Here is a 26,983-nt window from a genome sequence, read left to right on the forward strand (position 1 = left end):
AACTGAAATGTTAACCTTGAAACTCGTTGCTTAGGTACAATGTAATAAAAAGAACTGAGAGCAGTCTGAGGTCCTGTGTGATCAAAGAAACCATCTGCTGATGAACATCATAGCGTTGCAGTAAATAACTTACAAACCCAAAGGGTTTTCTCAAAAGTGTACAGCCTAAGTTGTTGATTGATTGAGTGCTCAAAGAAGAAAAGCTTTCTGGGTTATTATTTTATAGTGAGCACTATCAATGGCCATGATTCTGCAGTGTAGGAAGGACCGGGATCAGTCAGTATTCCCAATCCTGCAGGGAACACTAGTATTCTGTGATGACTCATAATCGAATAGTCAGCCAACATTCAATGTCCAGAACAGTAAGTTGCAGAATACTCCCTTGACTGAGGTAGCGGACCACAGTGGTATATGGGGAATGTGGTGTAAATGAAGAAGGAAAACTTGGGACGCTACCAACTAAATTCCCATTGCAAAACTTCCAGCATGTAATGTGTTCAATTGGCAATGCTTCAAGTTTTTTACTAGTGACAAGCTGAGGATGAGTATAAGCTTCTAACCCTGTGTAGGATATTTCAGTGTCTTGGAGGAAATAAATTACAGGCAAAGTTAAATCGTTGATAAGAAAAAAAGTTATTGAGAGCAATAATTTTTAAAAGAAAAGTGTTCTGTTATTTATTAACAGGAGCACAGAATGAAAGACCAAAGAGCTTATGTTAAACTTTAACTTGGTCTCAGCTGGAATATTGCATTCAATTCTGCCTCCCACAATACACAATCTGAAAGTATTGGAAGGAGCGGTAGAAGACATTTATGAAAACAATTCCAGGAATGAGAAACTTCAGTGACAAAGATAACTTCACCAAACTATCTTTAAGAGGGGCAGGCTGAGATTTGATGGATGTATTCAAAATCTGAAGGCATTCGGGCAGTGTGGCTCCCACTCATGAAAGGGTTGAGAACAGGAGGGCATGGATTTAAAGTAATTGGCGAAAGAAGCAGTAGCAATATGAGAAAATGTTTGAGATGCCTGAAAAGGTAATAAACACAGGCTCAATTAATACATTCAAAAGAGAGAATGACTGAAATTTGAAAAGGATTGATGTGTAGAATTATGAAGAGATGAAGAACAGCACGAGTTGAAATACTCATTTGGAGAGTGGGTAGACACAATGGGCTGAATGGTCTCATTCTGTAGTGTGAAATTCCATGGTTGTATGGATGTATACCTGAAGTTCAGTAGCCTGCAAGGCTCTAGGCCAGGTGCTGGAAGATGGGTGGCCAACCTCTTTTCCATCCAAGACAAATACAATGGATTGAATGGCCTCTTTCTGTGGTCGTAATTTTCCAATGGTTGTAGGATCAGCCATGAACTTATCAAGTGAGGGGCCAAATGGTCCACACCTGCTCCAGATTTTAGGTTTGCATGTTCATCAATTTTCTCTGCAATAGCTTCTTTTGAGACCTGACTCTCAGTTTGAGAATACTTTTAAGCATTCAGTTTGCTTGTTTTTTTTAACGATACTAATTGTTCTTCTATTACTGGGATAGGTTTATAGTTTCTCAAACTATAATTATAATTCAAACAGTTATAGAATTTCCCCTTTACAAAGTTCTGCTTTTTCTTCCTTTTCTATTATTAACTTTCTAGAATAACAAGATAAATGTTCCATGGTAGATGATATTAAATACCTCAAACGGGGAAACAAAAGTACTGCATGTTCTAATATAGCCTGTAATCCATGAATCAATGAAACGCTATGAAAACTTTATCAGATAAATAGTTCAATGTTGAGGAAAGATGTTGTCAAACTTGAAACCAGAAGAGATTCACAAGGATTTTGCCAGGGTGGGAGGGTTTCAGCAATAAGGAGAGGCTGAATATGCTAGGGCTATTTTCCCTGGAGTGTAGGAGGTTGAGGAGTGATCTTATAGAGGTATATAAAATCATAAGGGGCATGGATAGGGTGCATAATCAAGCCCTTTTTTCCCAGGGTGGGGTAGTCCAAAAGTAGAGGGCATAGGTTAAGGTGAGAGGGGTAAGATTTAAAAAAGGCCTGAGGGTCAACTTTTTCATGCAGAGGCTGGTGTGTTAATGAAATGAGCTGCCAGAGGAAGTAATAGAAGTGGCTACAATTACATTTAAATGGCATCTAGGTGGTTCATGAATAGAAAGAGTTTAAAGAGATATGGAACAAATGCTGGCAAATGGGACTAGATTAATTTAGGATAGCTGGTCAGCATGGATGAGTTGAGCCGAAGGGTCTGTTTCCCTGCTGTATAACTCTATGAATGATACCAGAACTATGGGAAAGGGAGAACAAGATTGGGTCTCTTTTCTCTTGAAAAGAGAAAGCTGGTGAATAACTTAATAGACACCTTCAAAATTATGAAAAAGTAGACATAGGAATTTTTCCATTCATGGAAGAGTTAGACTAGGGGTGACTGGAGGTGTGGAGAACCATCAGTAAGGTCGTTGCCCAGGAATCAAATCGAGAAGTTAGAAAAAACTTCTTTACCTAAAGAATAATGAGAAGCTGTAAATTGCAATCAATGGGAGCAGTTGAGTTGAGTGGTGTGGATGTATTTAGGACATTTGATAAATGTTGGAAGGAAAATGGAATAATGCTGCTGTTGTTAAAGTAAGGAAGGATGGGAGGAAGCTTTGGTGTAGTATAAGTAGCAGTATAGGCTGGCTAGATCCAATTACGTGTTTCTGTGCAGTATATTCAAAAGAATAGCTCCTTTCGAGACCTGAGGATGTAGAATGCATGTAAATAGCTTAAGTTTAATCTTTTTAAATTCTCATTGAATTTGCAGTCATTGGCCAACTCTGGTGGGCTTCCAGCATCGTCTCTAGTTGATTCAGAAGCCTCAGGTTTTGATTTGACAGATGCGGACATAGAGGAGGAAAAGCTAAAGAAGAAATTGGGTGAGTTGGCCAGCAATATCAGTGACAAAGGCGCTTCATCTGATGAGGAAGAGGTAAAAAGGAAAGCTGAAAGACCACAAGAAATGACTTCATCTGGTGAAGACATACAAAGTGAGGCTCTAAAGGTATGGAATAATGACTGAGGTGAGACTAGGTTTATCCTCTTGATATTGAGCTAAAGCTCACCTGGTAAATTTTGAGAGATTACCTGGTTAGCTCATCTGGTAAATGTTGTTGTCACTTGCTGAGAATATTATTACTGCTCAGTCGCTTAAGATCCATCCCTCAACAAATTGAATGACATTGCAACTACTACACTGTTAACATAATGTGCTGTAGCATCATATGCTTTAGACTTGGCTCCAGACCTACTATTTACCTCCAAACAGCTTCCTCCATTTTGAAATTTCTTTCCAGAGGAAGGCATCATACTATAACGAGACATTACCGCTTGGGAGAGCACTTAAGAATGCTTCACTGAGATAATTCTGAAACATGACAAGTGGCTAGTTTGACAGTACTGTTGGAAGCAGTGCAGAAATCTAACTTTAAACTGCACATGCTGGAAATCTGAAACAAAATCAGAAATAGCAGGAAAATCTCAGCAGGTCTGGCAGCATTTGTGAGGAGAAAGCACAGTTAATGTTTCGGGTCCTGTGACCTTGTTCAGAACGGAAGAAGGGTCACTGGACCTGAAACTTTGAAGTTGAATCTGAAGCTTTCTGTCCTGGCAATTGAACTTTGTTTGGCTTTCTTGTGGTGGGTTTGTGCTCAATAAAAGGGGGAGAAAATGGAGAAAACAAGAACTTAAATGTTGAAGTCTGAGTAATTGAGCGATGGCACACATTTTCCTGCCAGTGTGAAAACTGAGCAAGCCCTGAATAAAATTGAGCTGAAATCATAGAATCACACAGTACACAAGAAGCTCTTTGACCCATTAAATCTACAAATATAACACCTATTTTAAATCTACACTAGTCCCACTTTCCAGCACTTGGCCCATAGCTTGATTGTAGTGATATTTCAAGTGCCCGTCCAAGTACTTCGCAAAGCTTGTGAGGTTCCTGCTTCAACTACCCTCCCAAATGGAATAGACTCCTTGGGAGGGTAGTTGAAGCAGGAACCTCGCAAATGGAATAGACACTGGGCGAAAGTTTTTGTTTCCTTTAAACCGATCCATCTTTCATCGTAAAATTGTATCTCCCCCCAACCTTGTTATTGACTCTTCAACTAAGGGAAGTTGCTTTCTCGTCAGCTTATAAATGCCCCTTGTACAGTAATCTTACACATCTCCGTCAGCTCCCCCTCTCAGCCTTTTCTACTCTTATCTAGCCTGTCTTCATAGCTAAGCTATGCCATCCCAGGTAACATCCTGGTGTATCTCCCAGCACCCCTCTCCAGTGCAATCTCATCCTTAAATATGAGTGGTGTGAAGAAACGAGTTGAAGTAAATGAACACTTTGGGTTGCGTGATGGTGAGAGAATGAATGCTGCAAGAGAGATGAGAATGACTTACCGACTCATTTGATGTATGTGTGGTGATGCAAGGGCAGAAAGCTTGAAGAGGTGGAGCAGTTGGGGTTGCTGTCCTTACAGCACAGAATGTTAAGAGGAAATTTAATAGAGACAATCAAAATTGATGAGGTGATTTGTTAAAATAAAATATAGCAGTTGTCTGCAGTGATTTAGTCACAAAAACTCACAGGTTTGGGATAACTGGCAAAGGACCTACAAAATGAGTTAATAATCTGGAGTGCAGTCCACAAAGGCTCTCTGGATGCAGATTCTAAAACCGCTTTCAAAATGGAATTGAAGATTTCATGTAAGGGAAGATTAGCAGGGGCACCAGGACAGAGCAAGGAGCCAAGTGGATAGCTTTTCTTAAGGACTGGCACAGACATGTTGGGTGAAAGGCCTGCTGTGCTGTAAGATTTTATGATTTTATAATTCATGTGTCACTTAACCATGAACAGTATAGATCCAGAAAGTTCCACGGTCAATCCCTGATCTTCATCGCGTTAGGTGTTATTTGCAGTGGAATGTCACATTTGGCTTTAGCACTTCAGCTGGATAGCGGGAGAGGGCAAAGAAGCTGCTCCTGATTTGGGATAACTTGACCATAGTGGAGATGGAGTTGAACATGAGTAGATTCAGGCTTGGTTGAGATGCCTCCAGTTACTGGCATTAACGCCACATGATTAATAGTTGTTTAAATAAGTTACCAGAGAGATCCACATTGTGAATAAAAATGTACCCTGGATGAGTCTCTGGCTTCCATCAATTTGTGATGAAAATGATGGTGAGAGAAACACATAGACATTATTATTGTTGCAGAAATTCTGTGCTGCTTTACCTACATGTTCACTCAAATCAAAATGCCTAGCTCTGGCTGATAACTACCGCAGCATCAACCTGAAAAGCCATATTATTGTCACATGATGAATGCGCTATGAGTGCATTGGAGGGCTGACTACAGTGTTCATATTTGAAGAGTGTGGTGCTGGAAAAATACAGCCAGTCAGGCAGCATCCAAGGAACAGGAGAAGCCCTACATCATGATCCCTGAGAATTGGCAAAATGATTCTAGGTAGGAGTGAAAGGAACAGGGTAGTCATTATGGAGGACTTTAACTTCCCCAGCATTGACAATTGGTGATGTTATTCTTCAACCTCATCATGTGCCTTCCTGACCAAAGTTGTCAAACTCGATAGGAACCTGCAGATGGATCTTTAGCCTCAACAAGTTTCCTTGTGGCCTGCCAAATTTGGTGGAATGACACAATAAGGAACAAGCTGCTGCAAACTTTACGTCCCTCAGGCCTACAGAAAATAATGCATCTGGCAAAACGCCTGTCAAAGCCTATTTGTATGTCCTTCTCAATACCACATTTTGAGTCCAACTTTGGTAGGAAACATAGTTTGGTTATTGCAGACAGCATTTTGGTTGGACAAGTGAAGGGCAGATAGCACCATTTGTAAAACCAAAGTGAAAATCTGCCTAATTGTGATGACCATAATTGGCAGGTTACGACAACCCTGATGTAGCCACCACTTCAGTGTTTGTTTGCTGCAGACTGTTTTTCTTGACCCATGTATACACTTGATGAAGTTTTTCTGCTCAAAATCAGAGCAATGTACCTGAAATGAGTGAACATGTAATTTGCAAAAATTTAAATGGCAATTTCTAAATGGCCGTTCTTGTGTCATATCCCTAATGACACTCATTTCATGAAGGAAGAGAAGGAGTAAAGGGATAGTTGTTTGCAATCTTTAAATGCAAGTTATTATGCTCATCATACCAGAGTATACAGTAAAACAGCTAAAGTCTGCTTCCAGCAATGTTGAAAATCACACAACACCAGGCTATAGACCAACAGGTTTATTTGGAATCATGAGCTTTTGGAGCGTTGCTCCTTCATCAGATAGCTAGTGGCATTTAGTTATGTTGCTGGAGTAAATCTGAAAGTACAATAATATCTTGGTCAATATACACATTCTTTAATTTTAATTTTGTCGTGTTTGAAACCAAGAAAAATACAACGATAAGATTTTGTTTTTACCTGAAAAATGGGATTGTAATAATCAGTTTTCAAGTTGATGGATGTCACTTCCAGGATTTGCTTTGATGCGATGATCGCCTTGGGAGTGTGGCTCCAATCATACCTTGTTCCCTTATTTCTTTGCTAATTCCTCCTCATTTGAGCTTCTCACCATGTTCTGTGATCGAAAAACTTTGCTTTCAACCATGAATATAAGTACCATATCATTTTTCTCACTGAGCCTCTGCACACAGGGACTTATGATCTGTAATGATTTTGACCACCATTGTGACTTACCATGCTTTCTCACCTTTGTTCACTCCCCTCCCTAAATCTTTTTGCCCATATAATCTCCCCAATCCATCCATCAAAGAAAAGGTCATCACTGAATAATCCCTTATCACCAACCCAAAGAAACCCAAACATATAAATAGAAAGCAGGAATTTTCAGCATTGCTTCGCCTGAGGCCCACTGAAGATGTTACCTAGTAGGGTGACTGAAACGTCTGGAAATGAACCTTGCAGCTCAGCGAGCAAACCTACATCCAAAACCTCAACCTGAGCTACAAGTCTTCTCAAAGCTCCCTTATATTACTCTCCATCCGCATTCTCCTTCCCTTCCAAGCCCTGTCTCCTATCCATCTGCACCTGGAAAATATTTTCTCCAATTCACTTCCAAAATCACAACTTTTCAGCCTGTGGTCTTTCATTCACTGCAGTCTTTATGCTGCTACCAACCTGTTGATCTGTACCTCACCACCAACTTTGATTCTCTGTTCTCCTTTGAAATCATTATACTGTGTCACCTTCGCTGTTTCCATGGCACAGCCCCCATCTTCATTTCCCCAAGTGCCTCGGATAGTCCTAGTCTAACGGAGTACAAGCTCCCAACTTATCTCCAGCTTCCCTTTCTTCTCCAAAGCCCTTGAATCTGTTGTTGCTTTGCAAATCCATAACTCCTTCCCTCGAACTCCATGCAAGAATCCCTCCAACACAGAGCTGAATGAATTTGGCAGACAATTGGTTTTAGCCATGCCTGCCAGACCTGATTAGACCACATAAAACATTGTTAGGTTGTGCTCACTAGCCCAGGATCATCCTGAAATGCAGTGGCAAAGCCCAGGCCGTTCTTTTACTGGAAACCATCTTCTTAAACCCCTGTGTTAAACCCTGCCTCATCCTTTTTTAAAAACATCCAAACCCCACTGTCCTCACAAACTGCTACCCCATCTCTGACCTCCTTTTCCTGTCTGAAATCCATGACCATCTTTCCACGAACTCCATGCATGAAACTCTCCAAACAAACTTCCTCTGTGCCATAATGTTCAAACAGCTCTGATTAGCATCATAAATGACGTATATGTGACTATTACAAAGTTAGAGTAGTCATTGCTGTTCTGTTTGACCTGTCTTTGACAAACTATTCTCCTCCAATACATCTCCAATGACTTAGAATCCCTACAATGCAGAAGCAGGGAATTTGGTCCACAACAACCCTCCAGACAACATCCCACACAAACCCATCCTCCTCCCATAGACCCTGCATTTCCCATGGCTAACCCACCTAACCTACACAACTTTGGAATGTGGGAGGAAACTGGAGTACCCGGAGGAAACCCATGCAGACATGGGGAGCATGTGCAAGCTCCTCACAGACAGTCACCCGAGGCTGGAATTGAACCCGGGTCCATCGTGTTGTGAGGCATCAATGCTAACCACTGTGCCATTTTAACTACTTTGGTTCCATTCTCATTTATCTAGACATGGCTTATTTTTCTGCTTGTATACAGTTATCCCTTGCACCTCCCAAGGATGTTTCCTTTGCTCCCTCCATATTCCGATCTACCTGCTGCCCCTCAGCATTGATAATGCAGCATCAGTTTCCACATGTGCACTCACAGTAACTTGCTTGACCACACCATCACCTCCCTGACCCATCCATTGTTTCTTTATTGTCACACTACTTACCCAATGTCTGGTACTGAATGAGCAAAAATTCCACTTGAACCAACATTCTTCCCTCAGATTAAATGATCAGTCATTCATTTGACAATTGTGAGACTTGCTGTACATAAAATGGCTACCATATTTCTTTAAGTAACAATGACTTAATCTTCAAAACAAACTAATGCGCGGATGACATTTTTCCAGCCATACCGAATAGATGCTTAACACCAAAGGAAACTGAGAAAAAAATAAAGCAGAGTTTCTTTTCAGGTTAATGGAATGGAGGGGGTGACCTCTTTGACTATTTAATATCAAAACAAACTAATATACACATGACATTTTTCCAGCCCTAGCTGCTAAAAAGCAAAAGGATTATCTGCAATTTGCAACATCCTGTTGGGATATAACACCATCATATGAGCCTGGGAGTATGAACCAGTATTGCTGAATAAACCACTAGAAAATCTGAGATACTGCCCCTTCCCGAATCTGTTGGAACATACGACTGTTTTGCTTATTTTGGATTGTCACCAACATTGCAGTACAGCTGACAGCATTAACAACTAGAGCACTCATTTCCAATGCCGGTGAACTTAGCTTTGTAAACGGGAGGTATCTATTTTTCTGGAACCCGCTTGTGTAGATTGTATTGCTATCAGCAAGTAAGAAGCTGAACCTTTAATGAAGAAAAGCAGCAGTCTTTGGGTTCAGCTCACTGATGCAATAGTCCACATGACCCACATCTTAATGAAAGGAAGAAGACTTTCTAGTGTTCCATTAGCCCATTATTAAATGGTCGAAGAGGTCACCCCCTCCATTCCATTAACCTGAAAAGAAACTCTGCTTTATTTGGTTTCCTAATGGTTCTTTTGTCTCAGTTTCCTTTTGCTTTTAAGTAGCTATTCAGTATGACTGGAAAAGTGTGTGCATATTGGTTTGTTTTGATATTAAGTAATATAAACATTTTCAAATCTAGCCTGGTATTGATAGTACTAGCGAATATAACCTATTAACAGAATTAGCAATTAGCAACATCTTGTCTCATGTTGACCTTTCACCACCCCCCCCCCCCCCACCCCCAAAGTTCTTGTCAATGGACAGTCTTGCTGTTTTGAACATGTGGTAAAAATAAGGCCTTTTCCTCAAGTTGTAAACATTAATTAAAGTTAAGAGGATGGGGGTCAACAGTGCAGAAGAATACAGAGGAAGGAGTACTGTAGGATGCTGGTTTTTCTGCCTTGAGTCAACCATCCAAACTGGAATTAATCCAGTTTCTGAATTAACTCATCACAGTTGGTACAGGGGCCTTACTGTTGTCTTTCTCAATCTCTAGATAAAAAAGAGAGGATAATGAATCACAACTTGCTCTGCTCAGTATTGTCCATTGGCTTTTCTATAGTGTAGAGCAAACGTGGTTGACTGAGAACAAGACCAGACTTGGCTGTGTTTTCCTGAGTAAGCTGGCAATATCCAGGACCACACATGAGACGCCACAGCATCTTCAGGCCCAGAGTCACAGAATTGTTACGACACAGAGGAGACCTCCACTTCACTGTGCCTGTGCCGTATCTCCATACAAGCAATTAGCACTGCTGCCTCACAGCGCCGGAGACCCAGGTTCAATTCCCGCCTCAGGCAACTGTCTGTATGGAGTTTGCATATTCTCCCCGTGTCTGCGTGGGTCTCCGGGTGCTCCGGCTTCCTCCCACAGTCCAAAAATGTGCAGGTTAGGTGAATTGGCCATGCTAAATTGCCCATAGTGTTAGGTGAAGGGGTAAATATAGGGCAATGGGTCTGGGTGGGTTGCGCTTCGGCGGGTCAGTGTGGACTTGTTGGGCCGAAGGGCTTGTTTCCACACTATAAATAATCTAATCTAATCTAATCTAATCTTCTCCGTACCCCTGCGTGTTCTTCATTTCTAAACAATCATCAAATCCCGTCTTGAGCATCTCAAATGAATGTACCTCCTCCTCCCTGTCAGGCAGCGCATATCAGACTCCACCCACTGCATGTCAACGTTGTTCTTCGTCTCGCGATTGAGTTTTCTTAATTTTTCCAACATTAGACTCAGGAATAATACAGATGTACCTTTCCCCATTTGTTCTGTTCAGACCCCTCATAATATTGAACACTTCCATCAAGTTTCCCTTTAACTTTTCTTCAAGGAGAACAGTCTACTCCATCAGTTTCCTTTGCTTATGTTTTGGTTCCCTGAGACTACTTTGTAATGTTTTCTGCCTCTCTCTAATACCTTCATATCTTTCCTGAACTGGATGCAGTACTTCAGTTGAGGCCAAACCAATGGTCTGTATGAGTTCAACCTAACTGCTTCACCTTTGTACTTTATACCTTTAATATTAAATTTACAATGCTATATATTTTACTACTGGATTAGTGGTGCTGGAAGAGCACAGCAGTTCAGGCAGCATCCAACAAGCAGCGAAATCAACGTTTCGGGCAAAAGCCCTTTTATGGCAAAAGCCCTTTTATTCCTGATGAAGGGCTTTTGCCATAAAAGGGCTTTTGCCCGAAACGTTGATTTCGCTGCTCGTTGGATGCTGCCTGAACTGCTGTGCTCTTCCAGCACCACTAATCCAGTATTTGATTTTCAGTATCTGCAGTCATTGTTTTTACCTATATATTTTACTAGCCACTTATTCAACCTGCTCTGACACTTCTGATAATTTGGCGTCTATGCACGTCGCACCCCTTTTAGAATTGTACCTGCTATTTCAAAATTATTCTCCATGTTCTTCCTGCCAAGGGTCATGGGTTCAAATCCCACCATGATAGATGGTGAAATTTGAATTCAGTAAAATGTCTGGAATTAAAAAGTTAGCCTAATGGCAACAGGTAAACCACTGTCTGTTGTCAAAAAAGTCCCCTTCTGATTCACTAATACCCTATGGGGAAGGTAATCTGCTTTTATTATCTGGTGTGGGCTACATGTGACTTCAGACTGTCAGCATTGTGGTTGACTCATAATTGCCATTTGAAATGGCCTCGCAAGCTACTCAGTTCAGGGGTAATTAGGGGTGGGCAGCAAATACCAGCCTTGCCAGTGTTGGCCACTTCACTTGTAAGAGTAAGAAGCCCACAATGGTCTACATAAATATATATCTGAAAGGATTTGAAAGGGTTAATACCTGATTGAATGTAATAAGCACCACCCGCTATGATGATGACATGAGGGTTTGGTGGGAGAAAAAAGTAGAATCTCATGGAAGACAATCCTCAGGCTAGGTTGCCCAACAGTCTTGGCAATAATGTACAGCCTCCTCTTCCACCCTGTGGATAGTCACAGAGATGTAGTAAACTACATCTTGGTTAGTCAAAAAAATTCTTCTTGTAAGCCCAGAGGATGGCTAAACTCACACACAACTGACCACTCAAAACAAGCCCCCATACTTGATATAGATGGTAACTAACACACACACACACACACACAAGTACAACATGGTGATCAGCATGGTAGCAATGCCAGTCTCAATGAGGCAAACATGCCGGTACCCTAGAAGACATTTGGAAAAACAGAGTCATGTAAATGTTGTGGCAGCAGGTTCGCATCAGTTGGCTTTATGTGGTTGTGTGTTAGGTCAGTGGATTTTCTTGTTTGACTCAACAGCACAACTGAAAAGACCAGAAGAATGGCAGCTTGCATGGAGATTTGCGAATGGAAAGAGTGAGTCAGTGGTATGGTGTTGTGATCCCAGCTGATGTTACGACTAGAACATCTGGACTGACAGAGATAGATCAGATGGATTTTTAAAAATTCAATGCGGTGGTATTTCACTGAAATATTAACATGCAATGCTGTAGATTTAGTCTTAACAATAAAAGAGGTTTACTAAAAAAAGACAGATAAAGATAAAATATAACAAACAAATCTAGATATATAGCACTTTGGTAAGATTTCAAAACACATGGTGGAATAAAATTTGATCTGTTCCAAAACCGTCACCTTACTTTACTTCAATAGCAGGGAGAGTTCCCTCCACTATCACATCCTTAGGTTTAACTTAATCGTTTCTTTGATTCCTGGTCTTGAGAGCTTGATAGTCTTTCTCATCATTCTTCACAGAACAGAGCATAATCTTTCTTAGCTTTACTTAACTCTTAGGATTATAGCTAAACACTTCTGGTCCAGAATTTTCAAAGAAATTCTCTTACACAATGGTTCCTAATCTAAACTAACTCCTATCTCCAGGAGAAACTGTTCTTAACTCTGACCCCACACAGGTCCACTGAAACAAAAGCTTTCCTATATATGGATTTTTCCTAAGCAAACGTTACTTCTTGATTCTTTTAAACCAAAACCAAGCTTTTGCCTTTCAACGTTTGCTCTTTCCAATCATAAAACCGTTACATTGCTAACAAAAGCACATCATTACTCCAGGAGGGCCCCAGTCAACCACTGTCTGACACACAGATAAAAGCAAAATACTGCGGATGCTGGAAATCTGAAATAAAAAGAGGAAGTACTGGAAAACTTCGACATATCCAGCAGAATCTGTGGGGAGATAAACAGAATGTTTTTTTGAGTCTGATATGACTTCAGTCAAAAGATTTTTTGGCAGAACTTATGAATGTTGATGTTCAGAGAAACAGAGGTATACTTGTGCAGGGAAGACAAGAAATTAGCGTGCAGGAACAGCAAGTAATCAAGAAAATAGACAGCACATTGGCCTATATTATAAGGAGGGTTGGAGTACGACAAAAAAGAAGTCTTTGCTACAGTTCTATGGTGCCATGTAAAGACCAGACTTTGAAGTCATGTACTTTAGCCCTCTCGGAATGAGTGCTAACATTGCATTTGCCTTCCTAACTGCCAACTGAACCTGCATGTTAACCTCAAAAGATTCCTGAATTAGAACTCCTAAGTTCTTTTGTGCCTCAGATTTCTGAAACCTTTCCCAATTCATAAAATAAGCTATGCCTCTTCTTCCTACCAAACTGCCCACAACTCAACATAGTGCAGTAGAAAGAATTAGATTTCCCCTTGCTTGGCAAATACTGTGCTCTTAAAGAGTGTTAGAGTTGGGGACCAATGTTCACTGCAAAATTTTATTGTGGATAGCTAGTTTTTACAATGCTTGGTTTCTCTATAAACTTGTTCTTCAAGACTGCATATTCACAATATGCAACACAGGACCATATCTGTGTTGCATCCATGCAGCTTAGTAGGGGAATTGCTGCTATGTCACATAACATTTAAGATCTAGGTTTCTGACAATGGTTAGAAACCTGAAGGATCAATGCCATCATCCTGTTCCCAATGATGCTGTCTATGCACCTGAGGATTTCCAGCACCATTTGTTTATTTCAGTTTTGCAGTGTCTACTATTTGTTCTGGCTAAAAATTGGCTCTTGTATACCTATTTCCAGTTTCAAAGTTTAACCCCAAATACAGCACAGAATGAGGTTTTTAATTGAATGGTAATGTAGGATCAAGTAAAGTTAGAGCACGTGGGATTCTGGGTGAACATGCCAATTGGACACAAAATTGGCTTGATGGTAGGAAACAGAAGATGGCACTGGAGGATTGTTTTTTGGATTGGAGGCCTGTGACCAGTGTTCCACAAGGTTTGGTTATGTTAATGATTTGGATGAGAGCATAAGGAGCATTGTTTAGTAAGTTTGCAGATGACACCAAAATTGGTGGTATAGTGGACAGTGAAGAAGGCTATTTAAGATTACAAAGAGATCTTGATCAATTCAGTCAATTGGCTAAGGAGTGCCGGATGGATTTTAATTTGGATAAGTACAAGGTACTGCATTTTGGTAAAACAAAGAAGGACAGGACTTATACATTTAATGATAGGGCCATGGGTAGTGTTGTACAATAGAGGGACTTAGGGGTTCAGTTACATAATTCTTTGAAATTTGCATTAAATGTACACAGGGTGGTTAAGAAGGCCGTTAACATGTTGCCTTCGTTGCTCAGACCTTTGAGTATAGGAGTTGGAACGTCATGTTGAGGTTGTACATGACGTTGGTGAGGCCTCTTCTGAAGTACAGTTCTGGTGACCCAGCTGTAGGAAGGATGATATTAAATTAGAGAGGGTTTATTGAAAGAGTTACCAAGAATAGAAGGTTTGAGTTATAAAAATAGGCTGAGACTTGTATCATTGGAGTGTAGGGGGTTGAGGGGTGACCAAACGAGGTTTATAAAATCATAAGGGGCATAGATAAAGTGAATAGCAAAGGTCTTTTCCCTAGGGCGGGGGAGTTCAAAACTAGGGGGCATATTCTTAAATGAGAGGAAAACTTTTAAAAAAGACAGGAGGGGCAACTTTTTTACACCGAGAGTGGTTCGTATATAGACTGAAATTCCAGATGAAATAGTGAATGCAGAAACAGATACAATGTTTAAAAGACATTTATATAGGTACATGAACAGGAAGATTTTAGAGGGATATGGGCCAAATGCAGGCAGTTGGGACTAGTTTAGTTTGGGAAAATGGTCAGCGTGATCTAGTTGGACCAAAGGCTGATTCTGTGCTGGATGACTCTGTGACTCACACTTTCCGATATTGTATTCCATCCGCCACTCCTTTGTCTCTGTACTACCCCATCCAAGTCCTTCTACAGCCTTCCCATTCCTCACTACTGCCTTTCCCTCCACATATTCTTGTGTCATCTGCAAGTTAGCAACAATGCCCTCAGTTCCTTCATCCAGATTGTTAATGTATAACATACATGTACCCTTGCAGAGCTCCACTAGTCACTGGCTGCCATCTGAAAAAGACCCCATTATCCTCCTCTCCCTGCCTTCTGCCAGTCAGCCAATCCTCTATCCATGTGCCCAGCAGCTTCCTATGCAGCACTTGTCAAAGGCCTTCTTGAAATCTAATTGGATAATGACCACTGGCTATTCTTTGTCTGACTTGCTCATCACCTTCTCAAAGAATCCTGACCAATTTGTCAGGGATGATGTCCCTTGATGAAGCTGTGCTGAATCAGCTGTATTTTACCACGTACTTCCAAGCATTCTACAGACTCATCCTTAAATAACAAATTCTTACCAACCTCCAAGGTCAGACTAACCAGCATATGGTTTCCTGTCTTCGGCCTCCCTCTGTTCTTACATTGGGCCTCCTGGATGCCGCTGATTCCTGAAAAATCACCACCACAATATCCTGAGCTATCTCCTTAAGAATCTCGGTGTGTAGTCCATCTGGTATGGGTGATATATCCACCTTTAAAACTTTCAGCTTCCCCAGCACTTTATCCTTAGTGATGTCTGCTCCACCCTGTCTCTCTTGAAGAGTCTGGTATGCTGACAGTGTCTTCCACTGTGAAATAATGCAAAGTACCTATTCAGTACCTCCGTTGTTTCTTTGTTCCACATTACTATGTCTCCCGCCTCAATTTCCAGCAGTCTAATGTCCACTTTTACCTCTCCTTTACCTTTTGCATATCTGAAAAAAAACTCATGATTTTCTTCGACATTACTAGGTAGATTACCCTCATGTTTCATCTTCTCCTCCCTTGTTGCTTTTATAATTGTCCTCTGCTGGGTTTTAGGATGAGAGGAGGTTTGGGATGGAGAAGATTACAGAAGTGTGGGCCTGAACTTCTGAGCTCCAGCCTGGGTGCTTGAATCAGGAAGCATTGCTATTGAACCTGGCCCCCACCATTTTTCCTGGACTGGGAGAGCAGGAGTAGGAAAAACTGGGATTGATCATAACTTGAACACGTGTTTCACAAAGGCGGCTCCAAATGTACAACTGCAGCTGACTTCTTTCCGATCTGATTTTTGCAAGGAGGAGTTAGCAAATGTAATTTGTGCGTTTTAGATGTGCTAGGAGGTCTAGGTATAATAGAGTTCTTTGGAAAGGTATCCTTTCAGAGAGATGAGATGCACTCTTGAGTCTGGTTGCAGGACATGTTTCAAAAAAGGTCCAGTGCGCTTTGTGAGAAGTCAAGTGTTCCCCAGGACCATTAAAAGTCGACACCAAATGTGTATAAAAAGTGGATGAAGACCTTGGAATTGACCAGCTGATTAGAACCTTCAAGAAACTGTTATCAAGGCATTCCATTCTCTTTCCCTTTAAATATTTGAAAACCCAAACTGTTTTCAGTGTTAAGAAATAGTTCTTGCTATTTCAATAGGTCTGCTGACAACAGCCTTATGCTGAATAACTGATTTCACAAACTATATTGTCACAGCCGGCTGCCTATTAAATAACCATTTAATTGATTGTTGCAGGTGCTTATAAAGACTTAAAGTGTAATTATGAATATAAATGCTTGATTTTCTAGGAGGTTAAAGGATGTTATGTCCAGTGAAAGAGTTTTTATCAAGTAGAGTGTGTTTTTATAATAAAACAATTAATTCAACAAGAGCCGTTCAAGGACTTTATTTAACCAGTGTGTGAGTCATTAGATTAACTCATGACAGATACTAGGCAAGTTGGTATTGATCAAGTAAGGGCAAAGTCAGCTGGTACAAAGTTGGTATGAGGGTAAGTAGAGGGGTATAGGCTGGAATGTAGGAAATGAAGGAACATGAGAATTGGATGGAGTAGCAGACGTTGGAATGGAGCATACAGTGGTGGTTGGTGGAGATTTGTGGGGGAGGTGGATGTGATGGCATTAGTATGAGGGCAGTATTTATTTTTGTTTTACAACCAGAACAAAGACCTGGATCATCTTTCCCAGGACTTCCTACGCCCAGCAACCTCTGTAGTTGCTTCTTGGTGGAGCTGCAGTGGGGGGAGGCTCACTCCTGCCTCCCACAGCATTAATCCGCTAGGTTTATCCTGAGGCAGGTTTACAGAGTCAGCAATTGTTCGACTCTGTGCTTCTGACCCAGAAGGGAGTGGGGAGATATTAGTGTGATTTATAAACAAGCATGAGAATTTTAAAGTCAGGATGTTGCCTGACTGGGAGCGAATATGTGTCAGCCAGCACAGTGCTGAGAGGTGAACAAGACTTGTTGCAAGTTAAGACATGGCAGCACTACATTTATTAACTGAGTAAAACCAAATGTACTATTTTATTTCAACTCAGTATTTCATCTAATGCATCCTTTAGTGCAGTACAGATATTACAAGAACAATAAAGATCGTAGAGAGATGGGAGATGATTGAAGAGGGTGCATAGAGCACAGCCATTATAGAAATCATGGCGACCTATTAAGAGGGAAGCAGATGAAAGTCTAAACTTATCGACATAATTAAAGCATGCCACTGTGGAACCTCACTGACTTCCACTAAATCAATAGCAAAAACTTTTAGCTAAATAGATTTATATTACAGAAGCAACAGCACGTTTTCTAATCACCAAGTGTGCTTGAGAAGTGCTACATGCTCTTGCTAATGGCTAATGACAAGCTTATCTTTCAAATTCATATACCTTTAAAAGCTTTGTATATTTTATACATAGCTTAAAAATGTGTTGCTGGAAAAGCGCAGCAGGTCAGGCAGCATCAAAGGAGAAGGTTCTTCAGGAAGGGCTTATGCCCGAAACATCGATTCTCCTTCTCCTTTGATGCTGCCTGACCTGCTGCGCTTTTCCAGCAACACATTTTTAAGCTCTGATCCCCAGCATCTGTAGTCCTCACTTTCTTCATATTTTACACATAAACTAATTTAGGTGATGGATCTCAGTGCAGAAAAAGAAATCCATTTTGAGCAATATGTCAAAAAAATACACTTCCACAGCATTTTTAAAAATTATAACACTGTTAAATGTGGAGTAAAGTCCCCACAATGGCTCAGCAATGTTTTTCAAACCCAACCTTAGCAGTCTGTACTGTGCTCGGTATTGTATTTTCTCCACATTACACAAGAGTTTTGCCATAGCCCCTCTGGATGAAACTACCAATTTAAATATAGATATTTTTGTTGCTGATGGTATTGTGTATTTAAATGAGTTAAAGCCTCCACCAAGAGAGCAGAGAGGGAAACCCACATTAAGCAGTCACATTAAATATTTGTACAATAACATGGTAATTTCTATCTAATTGCACTTAATGTGCTATATTCCAATGTTCACTGAATTTAAATTGGATTCAGTAGACTGGTAAGACATGTATTCCCTCAACCAGAGTGAATTTTTTTAACTTTCTGCCTATTTTACTAACTTTTTTTTCTACTGTGTATGTGGCATTCACAGCGCTCATCAGCAGTGGCCCTTTGTGACATCACAACGAAAGCATTAAGGATCATTAACGCAACTGAAAAAGCATTAAATGACTTTGCAGAAGTAGATGGCACTGTTAATGAACCTCTCACAAATCCCAGTTTGCACCTAAAGTCCAGTGAAAAAGACCAAAGTGTGAGCGAGGCTGATGAAGCATACAGAAAACTTGAGGAAAATGTAAGAGCAACAGTCTACCTCACAGGAGAAATCCACTTTAATATTAATGCCTGTACTTATGGGATATCATCATATTGCCTTAGAATTCTTTCACATTTAATAACTATATAAACAAAATTGATCATCACTTTTGTGGATGTATTATTTAGTTCTTAAGTAACTGCATCTCCTGTCCCTGTCTATGCCAAGTTAGCTTATCTCAGAGAAAGGAGGAATTGGGACACTTCTGTTGGATTCACCAACCCTTGGATAGATAGAGCTGCTGTGGTTTTTAGTGGAAATTTAATACATGCAAACTTTAGATTGGTTTTAACTTAGGGGCCTTCAGTACAAGTATATCCTGACAGCACATTATCAAGGTTGATGTATGGAGCGACCACTTAGCAAAGGCACTACTGGCAAATTACAGCGCAGGAGGGGAATGAAATTAGGACCATTTGAGCCTTCTATTTTCAAATTGAAAATCACACTAAAGAAAGTTAATCATTTGATGCAACCTAAGCTCATGGCACATGGGAAATGCAACAGTAATATTTCTGGCTGGACCAACCAATGTCTCTGCCTGACATTTTTCCAGTGATCTTAACATGTGCCTCGAGCTTATGAGGTGCTATCATAGATAGAAAGAGGGAGTAATTTGGCACGTTGTGTTCCTGTAGGTGTATATGGCAGCCAGCACCAATTACGGCTTGGAAAGGCAGCTGAAGGACCTGGAGGAGCAAGCACGAAGCAGACAGAGTTACACCACCACTACAACAGACTCTGAGCTCTCAGAATTGGAAGATAAGGTGGCTTCAGCAGTTGCTAAGGTTCAATGCACTGAAAGCGAGGTACAGTGTAAAAGCACTTCAGATTTAAAAGACAGTTGGGCAACTGCATGTTGAACCTGTGGAATGATTCCTGTGTAGGTCCAAAAGCTTTGTTGGTGAAAACACTGCAAAGTGCATGTACAGAACAGAAAGGCTGCCAGGTTTGATCTTTGATCTGTGCTGATTCAGTTGATCTCAGCTGGCACTGTAGAAGAGAAAGTATCATTCATTTTACTTTCCTCTGAATTAGGGAGGAGATAATTAATACATAGATCAGGCTAGTTCTCACTATTGATTACTATCCAATGTTTTCTGCTGGAAGTGCACTGTTGTAAATGCTAAATGAGGATAGATCAGGCTTAACAATAATGTTCTACCCATTTAAAATATAGTAGTAACTTCATGTTTTTAACAGGGTTTACGGAGTAAACCTTTTTTCATTGAGAAGCACAATCAAGTTCTTGATGAATCTATTCAGAGTGCATTTCCTTATGCAGTGAACTTCTGATTTCAATCATGCAGGGGATTTGACAAATTGAGGCTGGACACTGCCATGGAAAGGGAGGAGGAAATTATATATCTGTTTTTCACCAGTGACCTTAGCTTGAGAAGTTCCCATTCCTTTGTTTACCATTTTAATGAAGTACTAACCCATTTATTTTAACTGAATTCATTTGAAATATTTTTGCTTTCCCCACAACAAGAGAAAATGCATCGTCCTCAATATTGCCAAATTTTGCTTTAAACACCAGATTTTTGTTTACTCTGTTGTATTTAAATGGACCTTTTCACTTCCTACAAGGAAGTCAGGTAAGTTCCTTGTCATAGCAATTCCTTCCTCAGTGGAACAAGAAAGTAAAGTGTCTGGGCACAACAGACACTGCACAATTTGTCATCAACAGCAACAGCTTTACTTTTAAACACTTTTTTTTGACATAGCAAATGTGCAAAATCATTGTAGACATCCAAGCATTAAAGATGCAAGGAAGATGAGGTACACACAGTGTGACAGAGATGCCTTGTGAGCAGTGATGATTTGGCTCTTTAATAAATAAAGGGAATTTAGCTGAGCAGTTGGTTGAACTGTATCGCACTAAACAAGTTAGTGCTCTGGAATAAAAGTGAGAAGGTAAATTACAGAACAAAAGGAACCTCCATTGCATCAAAAATATGGTGAATTCAGAATAAATGCACAAATGTTAATGTATAATACTTGTGATATAAATTAGAGTATAGATATGATCCCATTTTTAAAAAGTCTCTACAATTAGCAAATACTATTATCTTCTGGTGGACAATAATTTTCTCGTAAATCTGTTAAGTCCTCTTTGGTTTGTGCATAGTTGGTTACCAAAGTTAGTATGTTCGATTGATATAGCAGATGTATTCATTCTCAAAGTTAAGAGACTGTGAACCTGAATGTTTAGGTATTTGGTCTATGTGTGACTGGGATCCTAAGACTAATTCTGACTCTCCCTCATTTGGTTTGCCACCATTGTTAGTATCAATGCCTGTCCATGTTTGTCATGTAGCATCCTTCTTCACTACCTCTTCTGCTCAAGATTTCAAAACTCTCTGAGACACACCTCCCCCCGACCCAAACCAAACCCCATTCTGAGTCTTTCACCTCTTATGAGACCATTTTACCTTCAGTTCTGAAGTCTAAAATCTGTTACATAGTTCTCACTTGATCAGAGGCCCACAATTTACCATTGCAACTTCTTTAGGCCCACGAATACAGATTTAGTGAATCTCTTTTTCTTTCTCTCTCTCTCTGTCTCTGTCACTCCCTCTCTCTCTATATCACTCCCTCTCTCTTTTTGAAGGCTAATATGAGTCACCCAAATCTTCAAGAAATCCATCTTCACTCACTCCATTCTTTTCACCTACAGTCCAAAATCCTGGCATTCGTTATTGTTTCAATACTACATATTTGCTTCATAATATACTCCCTCCTTACTGCTTGTTGGCCCTGACTGGGTATCAATGCACACTGGTATAGGATACAAATGGCATGTTTATTGACTGTTTAACATGGCTTTCTGCCAATTGTTTTCTTCCATTTTAGTTACGCTGTCTTTGGGAACTGTTTAATAATATTATTTTCCTCTTGCATCTTTTCTCTGTGATTAATATCTGTCTGCCTCAATATGTGCTAAACCAATGCCAGTTTTTCTAATCATAATGGCACTGATATATCTCAAGCATTGACTGCATCAGGAACTGTGGTTGACAAAGTTATCAGTTCAGATTGGAGAGAGTGAGGTCTGCAGATGCTGGAGATCAGAGTTGAGAGTGTGTGCTGGAAAAGCGCAGCAGGTCAGGCAGCATCCGAGGAACAGGGACATTGATGTTTCAGGCCAAAGGAATGAAGAAGGGCCCCAGCCCAAAACGTCGATTTTCCTGCTCCTCGGATGCTGCCTGACCTGCTGTGTTTTTCCAGCACATACTAGCAATTCAGATTGATGACCTTTCATCCAAGCTACGGAGGGCCTGATCCAATGAAGTGTCACTTATCTGAAATGTTACTGGTTTTCTTTCTCCACATTTACTGTTGAACATTTCCTGAATGTTCTGTTTTCATTATCCACCCTAACTTGATATTGTTTTCCCTCTGATTTTTCACTGTCATATCTTTTCTCTCTCCAGTACACATTGATTTCTTAAGTAAAAACATAAAATACTGAAAACATTCAGCATTTGAGAAGAGGGAACCAACAATTAATCTTTCAGGTCTGTGAACTTGCATCAGAATGGAATCTTTTACATGTGAGATAAGAACAGAAGTGAGCCATTTGGCCCCTCAAACCTATTCCACCATTCGGTAAGATCATTGCTGATCTGTTTTCATCCATTTCTGATAAACTTTTATTCCCTGACTAATGAATGAATCTAGCTACCTCTGCCTTAAAAATGTTCAGCAATCCCAATTTCACTGGTTTGAGAGAGAAATCATGTTGCCTGATCCCTGTCCCAAAAGAGTGACCCTTAATTTTCAAATATTACCCTTAGTTCTGAATTAACCCACAAAGAAAAGCATCATTTCTTTATCCACGTTCTCAATTCAGGATCATAAACATGTCAGTCAAATCACACCTCACTTTTCTCAATTCTAGTAAAAACAAGTCCTCTTAAGTAAATGCATCAATTCCAAGTATCAATCTAGTAAGGGTCTTCTGAATCAGCTCCAGCACATTTTCATTTTCCTTTAATAAGGAGACCAAAACTTCACAAAGTATTTAAGATGTGGTCTCACAAATCCCCTGTGCAACTATAGCATCACATCTTTACTTTTATGTGCAGTTTGTCTCCTAATAAAGGAGAGTATTCCATTAGCCTTTTTTGTTGAGTTGCAATTCTATGCACGTCAGGCATCTTCCAAGGACCTTGCTGAACTGCTCATTATTCAGAGGTGACCACTAACAGGGAGGTACGACAGAATTTAAGTGTGTCGTTAAATGTATGCTTTCAGCAAAGTCACTAGATAATAAACAGAAACAGAAAACCTGCTTTCTGAGAGTGAAATATTTCCCTTCTAAGAGTGAATCTGGTGTGTCTCCTGGAACCCCAGCTATAAACAGCATAGTTGAAGGATCACATCTCAGATTTTGTTAGTGTGTATGGCTGAACTACTCAGTGAAGAAATTTGCAGAGGTATTAGGGGTGCTTGGTTGCCATTTTGATGGTTAATATAAGATCAGTATGGTGGCTGCCAGAGCGCAGAAATGTTAATTCATAGGATTGCTTGAGTTCATTCTTGAGTTTATTAAAGAAAGAGTCTACAGTATCTCCATAATGAATTCTGACTCTAGCTTTGCATTCTCACTGTGTCTTCCTGGTTGTATGCATTTATGATAATATGTCATCTGACTGTTTCCTAATGACCATCCAAGCTATACCAGACCTGATCAATTGACCAAGAGAGAATATGTGTGTAAATTGGTTGTAGCTTGGGACCTATTTGCCAGCCCATTATGTTTGTCAAAAAATAATATGCGAGGGTGGGACTGTCCACAGGACAAAGAACAAAAATGTACATTGCACAGAGGAGCACTTGATTAATTTGGTTAGCACCAAATGCTAACCAAATGCTGCTTGCAGACTCCATCACTTCTCCAGGAGAATACAGTGCTGTTGGCTGCTACTTGTGTGAGCCATGTGACATCTCTCATTGTTGTAGTGGCTGAAGAAGTGACAAAGTCTGTAGGCAGTATCAATGGAAATGAATTGCTCTCCTAGTAAATATTTTTAAATAAGAAAAATCATTGTATTAGCTGTTTGAAATGTCAGCGTGATTTTATACTGCAGGTTTCTGATATAGAAAACCGGATTGCAGCTCTGAGTCCTACTGGAATGAATGTTTCAACTGAGGATAAGCCCAAAAGGAAGCAAGATGCACAGGTGTGTGTGTGTGTGTGTGTGTGTGCGTGTTTGTTTGTTTGTTTGTTTCAACTGAGGATAAGCCCAAAAGGAAGCAAGATGGACAGGTGTGTCTGTTGTGTATCTTTGTCTTTATATATATATGTCTTTGGGAGTATGACTGTCAATGTGTTATCATCACTGATGCTGTCTATATTATAGTGAGAGACAGAGTCCAAGTCCATGAATTGGAGCACTCTGTTGCTGTCTAGTGCTTCTATTGCTAAAGACGTTGCTGTAAAGATAAGCATGTCATTTCAGTCCCTGTTTTGCTGAGGTCTTAGATTCCCACTTCCTGATTATTGCCCATTGCATAATGCATGCAGCCCATATCAACACAGGAAAGATTGCAGCTCTGAGATACCCTCCCTATTAAATGGCTTGTTCACTGGCACTCCTGCTGCCTAAGCTAAAGATTCAAATGTGGTAACTTGAAAGAGACACAGAATGGGATAGTGTCTGGAGCTATTCTATCAACGTCAGTATTTGTTACCCATTCTGAGTGTTTTTGTTAAGCTATTTCAGAGTTAACCAGATTATAGTGAATCTAGAGTCAAATTTATCAGTTTTATGACAGTGCTTACCATTACTAAGACTTTGAATTCCAGATTTTATTAGTTGTATTTAAACTCTACCTTAGTGGGAATTGAACTTGTGCCCCAGAACATTCACCTGGGCCTTCCCATTACTAGTCCAGTGATATAACCTTTGTTTCCCTTCTAATATCTTTAAAACTTTAGGAGTAGGTCAATAATTGTTTTGGCAGGAAACATGCTAACTCATGTTTCAAATGACTTAATGTTTTGTCTCAGAATTTGTCACTTTTTGTAGTCTTCATCTGCCTGTTAAGGCATGAAGCCCTATGTCTGGTTAGCACATTATTGGAGAGGCACTTTAACCCATTTTATAAACTAGAGTTGCTCTGAGAATTTCTATATAATTCTTTATAGAGTCCATGGGTGAGATTTCAAACTTGCTGTGGATTTTCTTTAAATCATAGAAATTTAAATGTGCAACATGGTTATAAACATTAAGTGGATACCATCCATCAAAGATAGGTTTCTCATTTTGAAAAAAAAATCTACAAATGAGAAAAGTTCAGCTTTATTCTTTAGCAGCCTTCTTTCTGATGAGATGGTGGGTTCTATCTTAAATAGAAACAATACTGAAGAAACTCTGGCTGCATCTGCAGAGAGAAGCAGTTCATATTTCAAGTCCAGTATGGTTCTTGTTCTGGTATCAGAGTCGAAACATTAACTGTGTTTCTCCCGGTATAGATGCTGCCAGACCAGCTGAGTTTCTTCAACACTTTGTGTTTTTACTTCAAATTTCCAGCATCTCCAGTGGTGTACTTATATTTAGTGGTTAGCACTTTGGTGTTCAACCCTGTGCTAAACATCAATTGGTGTGCCTGAAGATCCCCTTTCTGATTGATATAGCAGTCTCTACTACATTTACTGCAGAGGAAGACAGAGGGCTGATTTTCAGTTTTAGATAAGGATTATATGAAAGCTGAATTTGGTTTAAAAATCTCATGGTAGTTAAGCTGGTCAGTAAAGTTCTCATTGTGGTCAATAGATCAGGAAACTTTCAGTTTTGATTCCCAGTGTATTGCAGTGATCATAGGTGATGGATGAGATGCTTCAACTTGACTTGGTGCCTGAGTTCTAAGGAGGAATTAAATCAGCTGGAGTATCTGTCCATGGTTAGCAGGCAGTGATTTTTGCAGGAGAGTGGACATTTTCAGAGGGCAAATTGGATTCAGCTGTAGTAGCCTCCAAACAAATACCCTGTGGCACATACTACTTCAGGTTAAATTGTGAAGAAGCAAAGATTAAGTTGCAGATCATCCCCACTGAGAGGAGGGGAGAAAGCAGGAGAGTGGAACAAGACAATAAAATATAAAGTTGCTTTATTTGAGGTGTGTGTTTGTGTGTGTGTGTCTTTAAGGCTCTTTTTTAAAATAACATGTCCCATCTTACTGTAAAAAATAGCTGGAACCCGGAAATGGACCCCATTCTCTCAGGGTGCTTTGCTACATGAAAAAGGAAAATAAGAAGTTTAAAAAGTGTTTTCTTTTAACCTTCTGTCTTCCTGCAATAAACATGATCCAACCTATCTACCACCAAAATGCTTGGTGTGAATTTTAAATTCAGACATATGCCATTCCCATATTCAGACCACACAATCCTCACACCTCCCCCTCCCCAGTTCCTTTCTTCATGAGGGATTGGAAGGAATCGCCACTCTGATGAATTTGCTATTCTCGCTGCTCGTTCTTCAGAATGCATCGAGTGCAAATTTAAATATTAAATTACACCTTGTGCTAAGATCCTAAATCAGCTTATTGATGCATGGAGTTCCTCTGGAAAGCACCCAGCCACATTTATCAACAATCCTTCAGAATTATGTTCTACACGGAGGCTTTATTTGTGCATTGAGAATCAATTGCCAGCCTTTGAGTTGTGAGATATGTATGGATGTTGATTCATTTCACGAACAATTTGTTTGACTAATGTACCTTTCTTTTACAGGATATGGTGGTGCAACAGCCTCTGCGCCAAAAACGTTCAGTTCCAACTGGAAAGAAGGAATCAAAAAGTTAGTTAGCAATAGGTGCAATTTAGTTTAATTTTTTAAAATAGAATTTACAACAACTTTTATTTGAATATGAGTTGGGTCTTCACAGAATGCAATACAATGAAACCTGTCTACAGTGTTCCACAAATTTGTAACCGATATCAAACTGCACATGCTGAAGATCTGAAATAAAAATAGTAAGGGTTGGAGAAACTTAGTTGATTTAGGAGAATCTGTGATGAGAGAAATGCAGCTTATCTTGAATCTTATCTAATTCTTGTCAGAGGTGTTCAACAGTTACCCTCTCAGTTTGATAGCCAGTGTCTCGGACTCCTCTATTACCATCCCTAGTTGTGCCCTGTCCCTCAAGCAGGACAGACCCACCTGAACAACATTCAGGCTTTGGCTGATAAATGGCACAGAAATGTCTCG

General features: G+C 40.1%; 1 protein-coding gene across 3 annotated transcripts in view; it reads left to right on the plus strand.

The window, feature by feature from the left end:
* The window catches only part of LOC140481980 (melanophilin-like), a 122,111-nt gene that overhangs the window by 80,284 nt on the left and 14,844 nt on the right, over positions 1-26,983 (plus strand). The window contains exons 12-16 of one of the 3 annotated variants that reach the window (XM_072578763.1): positions 2,821-3,057; positions 18,540-18,743; positions 19,403-19,573; positions 23,861-23,953; positions 26,506-26,572. In XM_072578763.1, the coding sequence (XP_072434864.1) occupies positions 2,821-3,057; positions 18,540-18,743; positions 19,403-19,573; positions 23,861-23,953; positions 26,506-26,572 (772 nt within the window). Of the gene's footprint in view, positions 1-2,820; positions 3,058-18,539; positions 18,744-19,402; positions 19,574-22,201; positions 22,434-23,860; positions 23,954-26,505; positions 26,573-26,983 lie in introns of those variants that run through there. The other 2 variants (XM_072578764.1, XM_072578765.1) reach the window with 2 other exon arrangements.

The sequence above is a fragment of the Chiloscyllium punctatum genome, chromosome 10 (assembly GCF_047496795.1).
Source record: "Chiloscyllium punctatum isolate Juve2018m chromosome 10, sChiPun1.3, whole genome shotgun sequence".
Classification (NCBI taxonomy): Eukaryota; Metazoa; Chordata; class Chondrichthyes; order Orectolobiformes; family Hemiscylliidae; genus Chiloscyllium; species Chiloscyllium punctatum.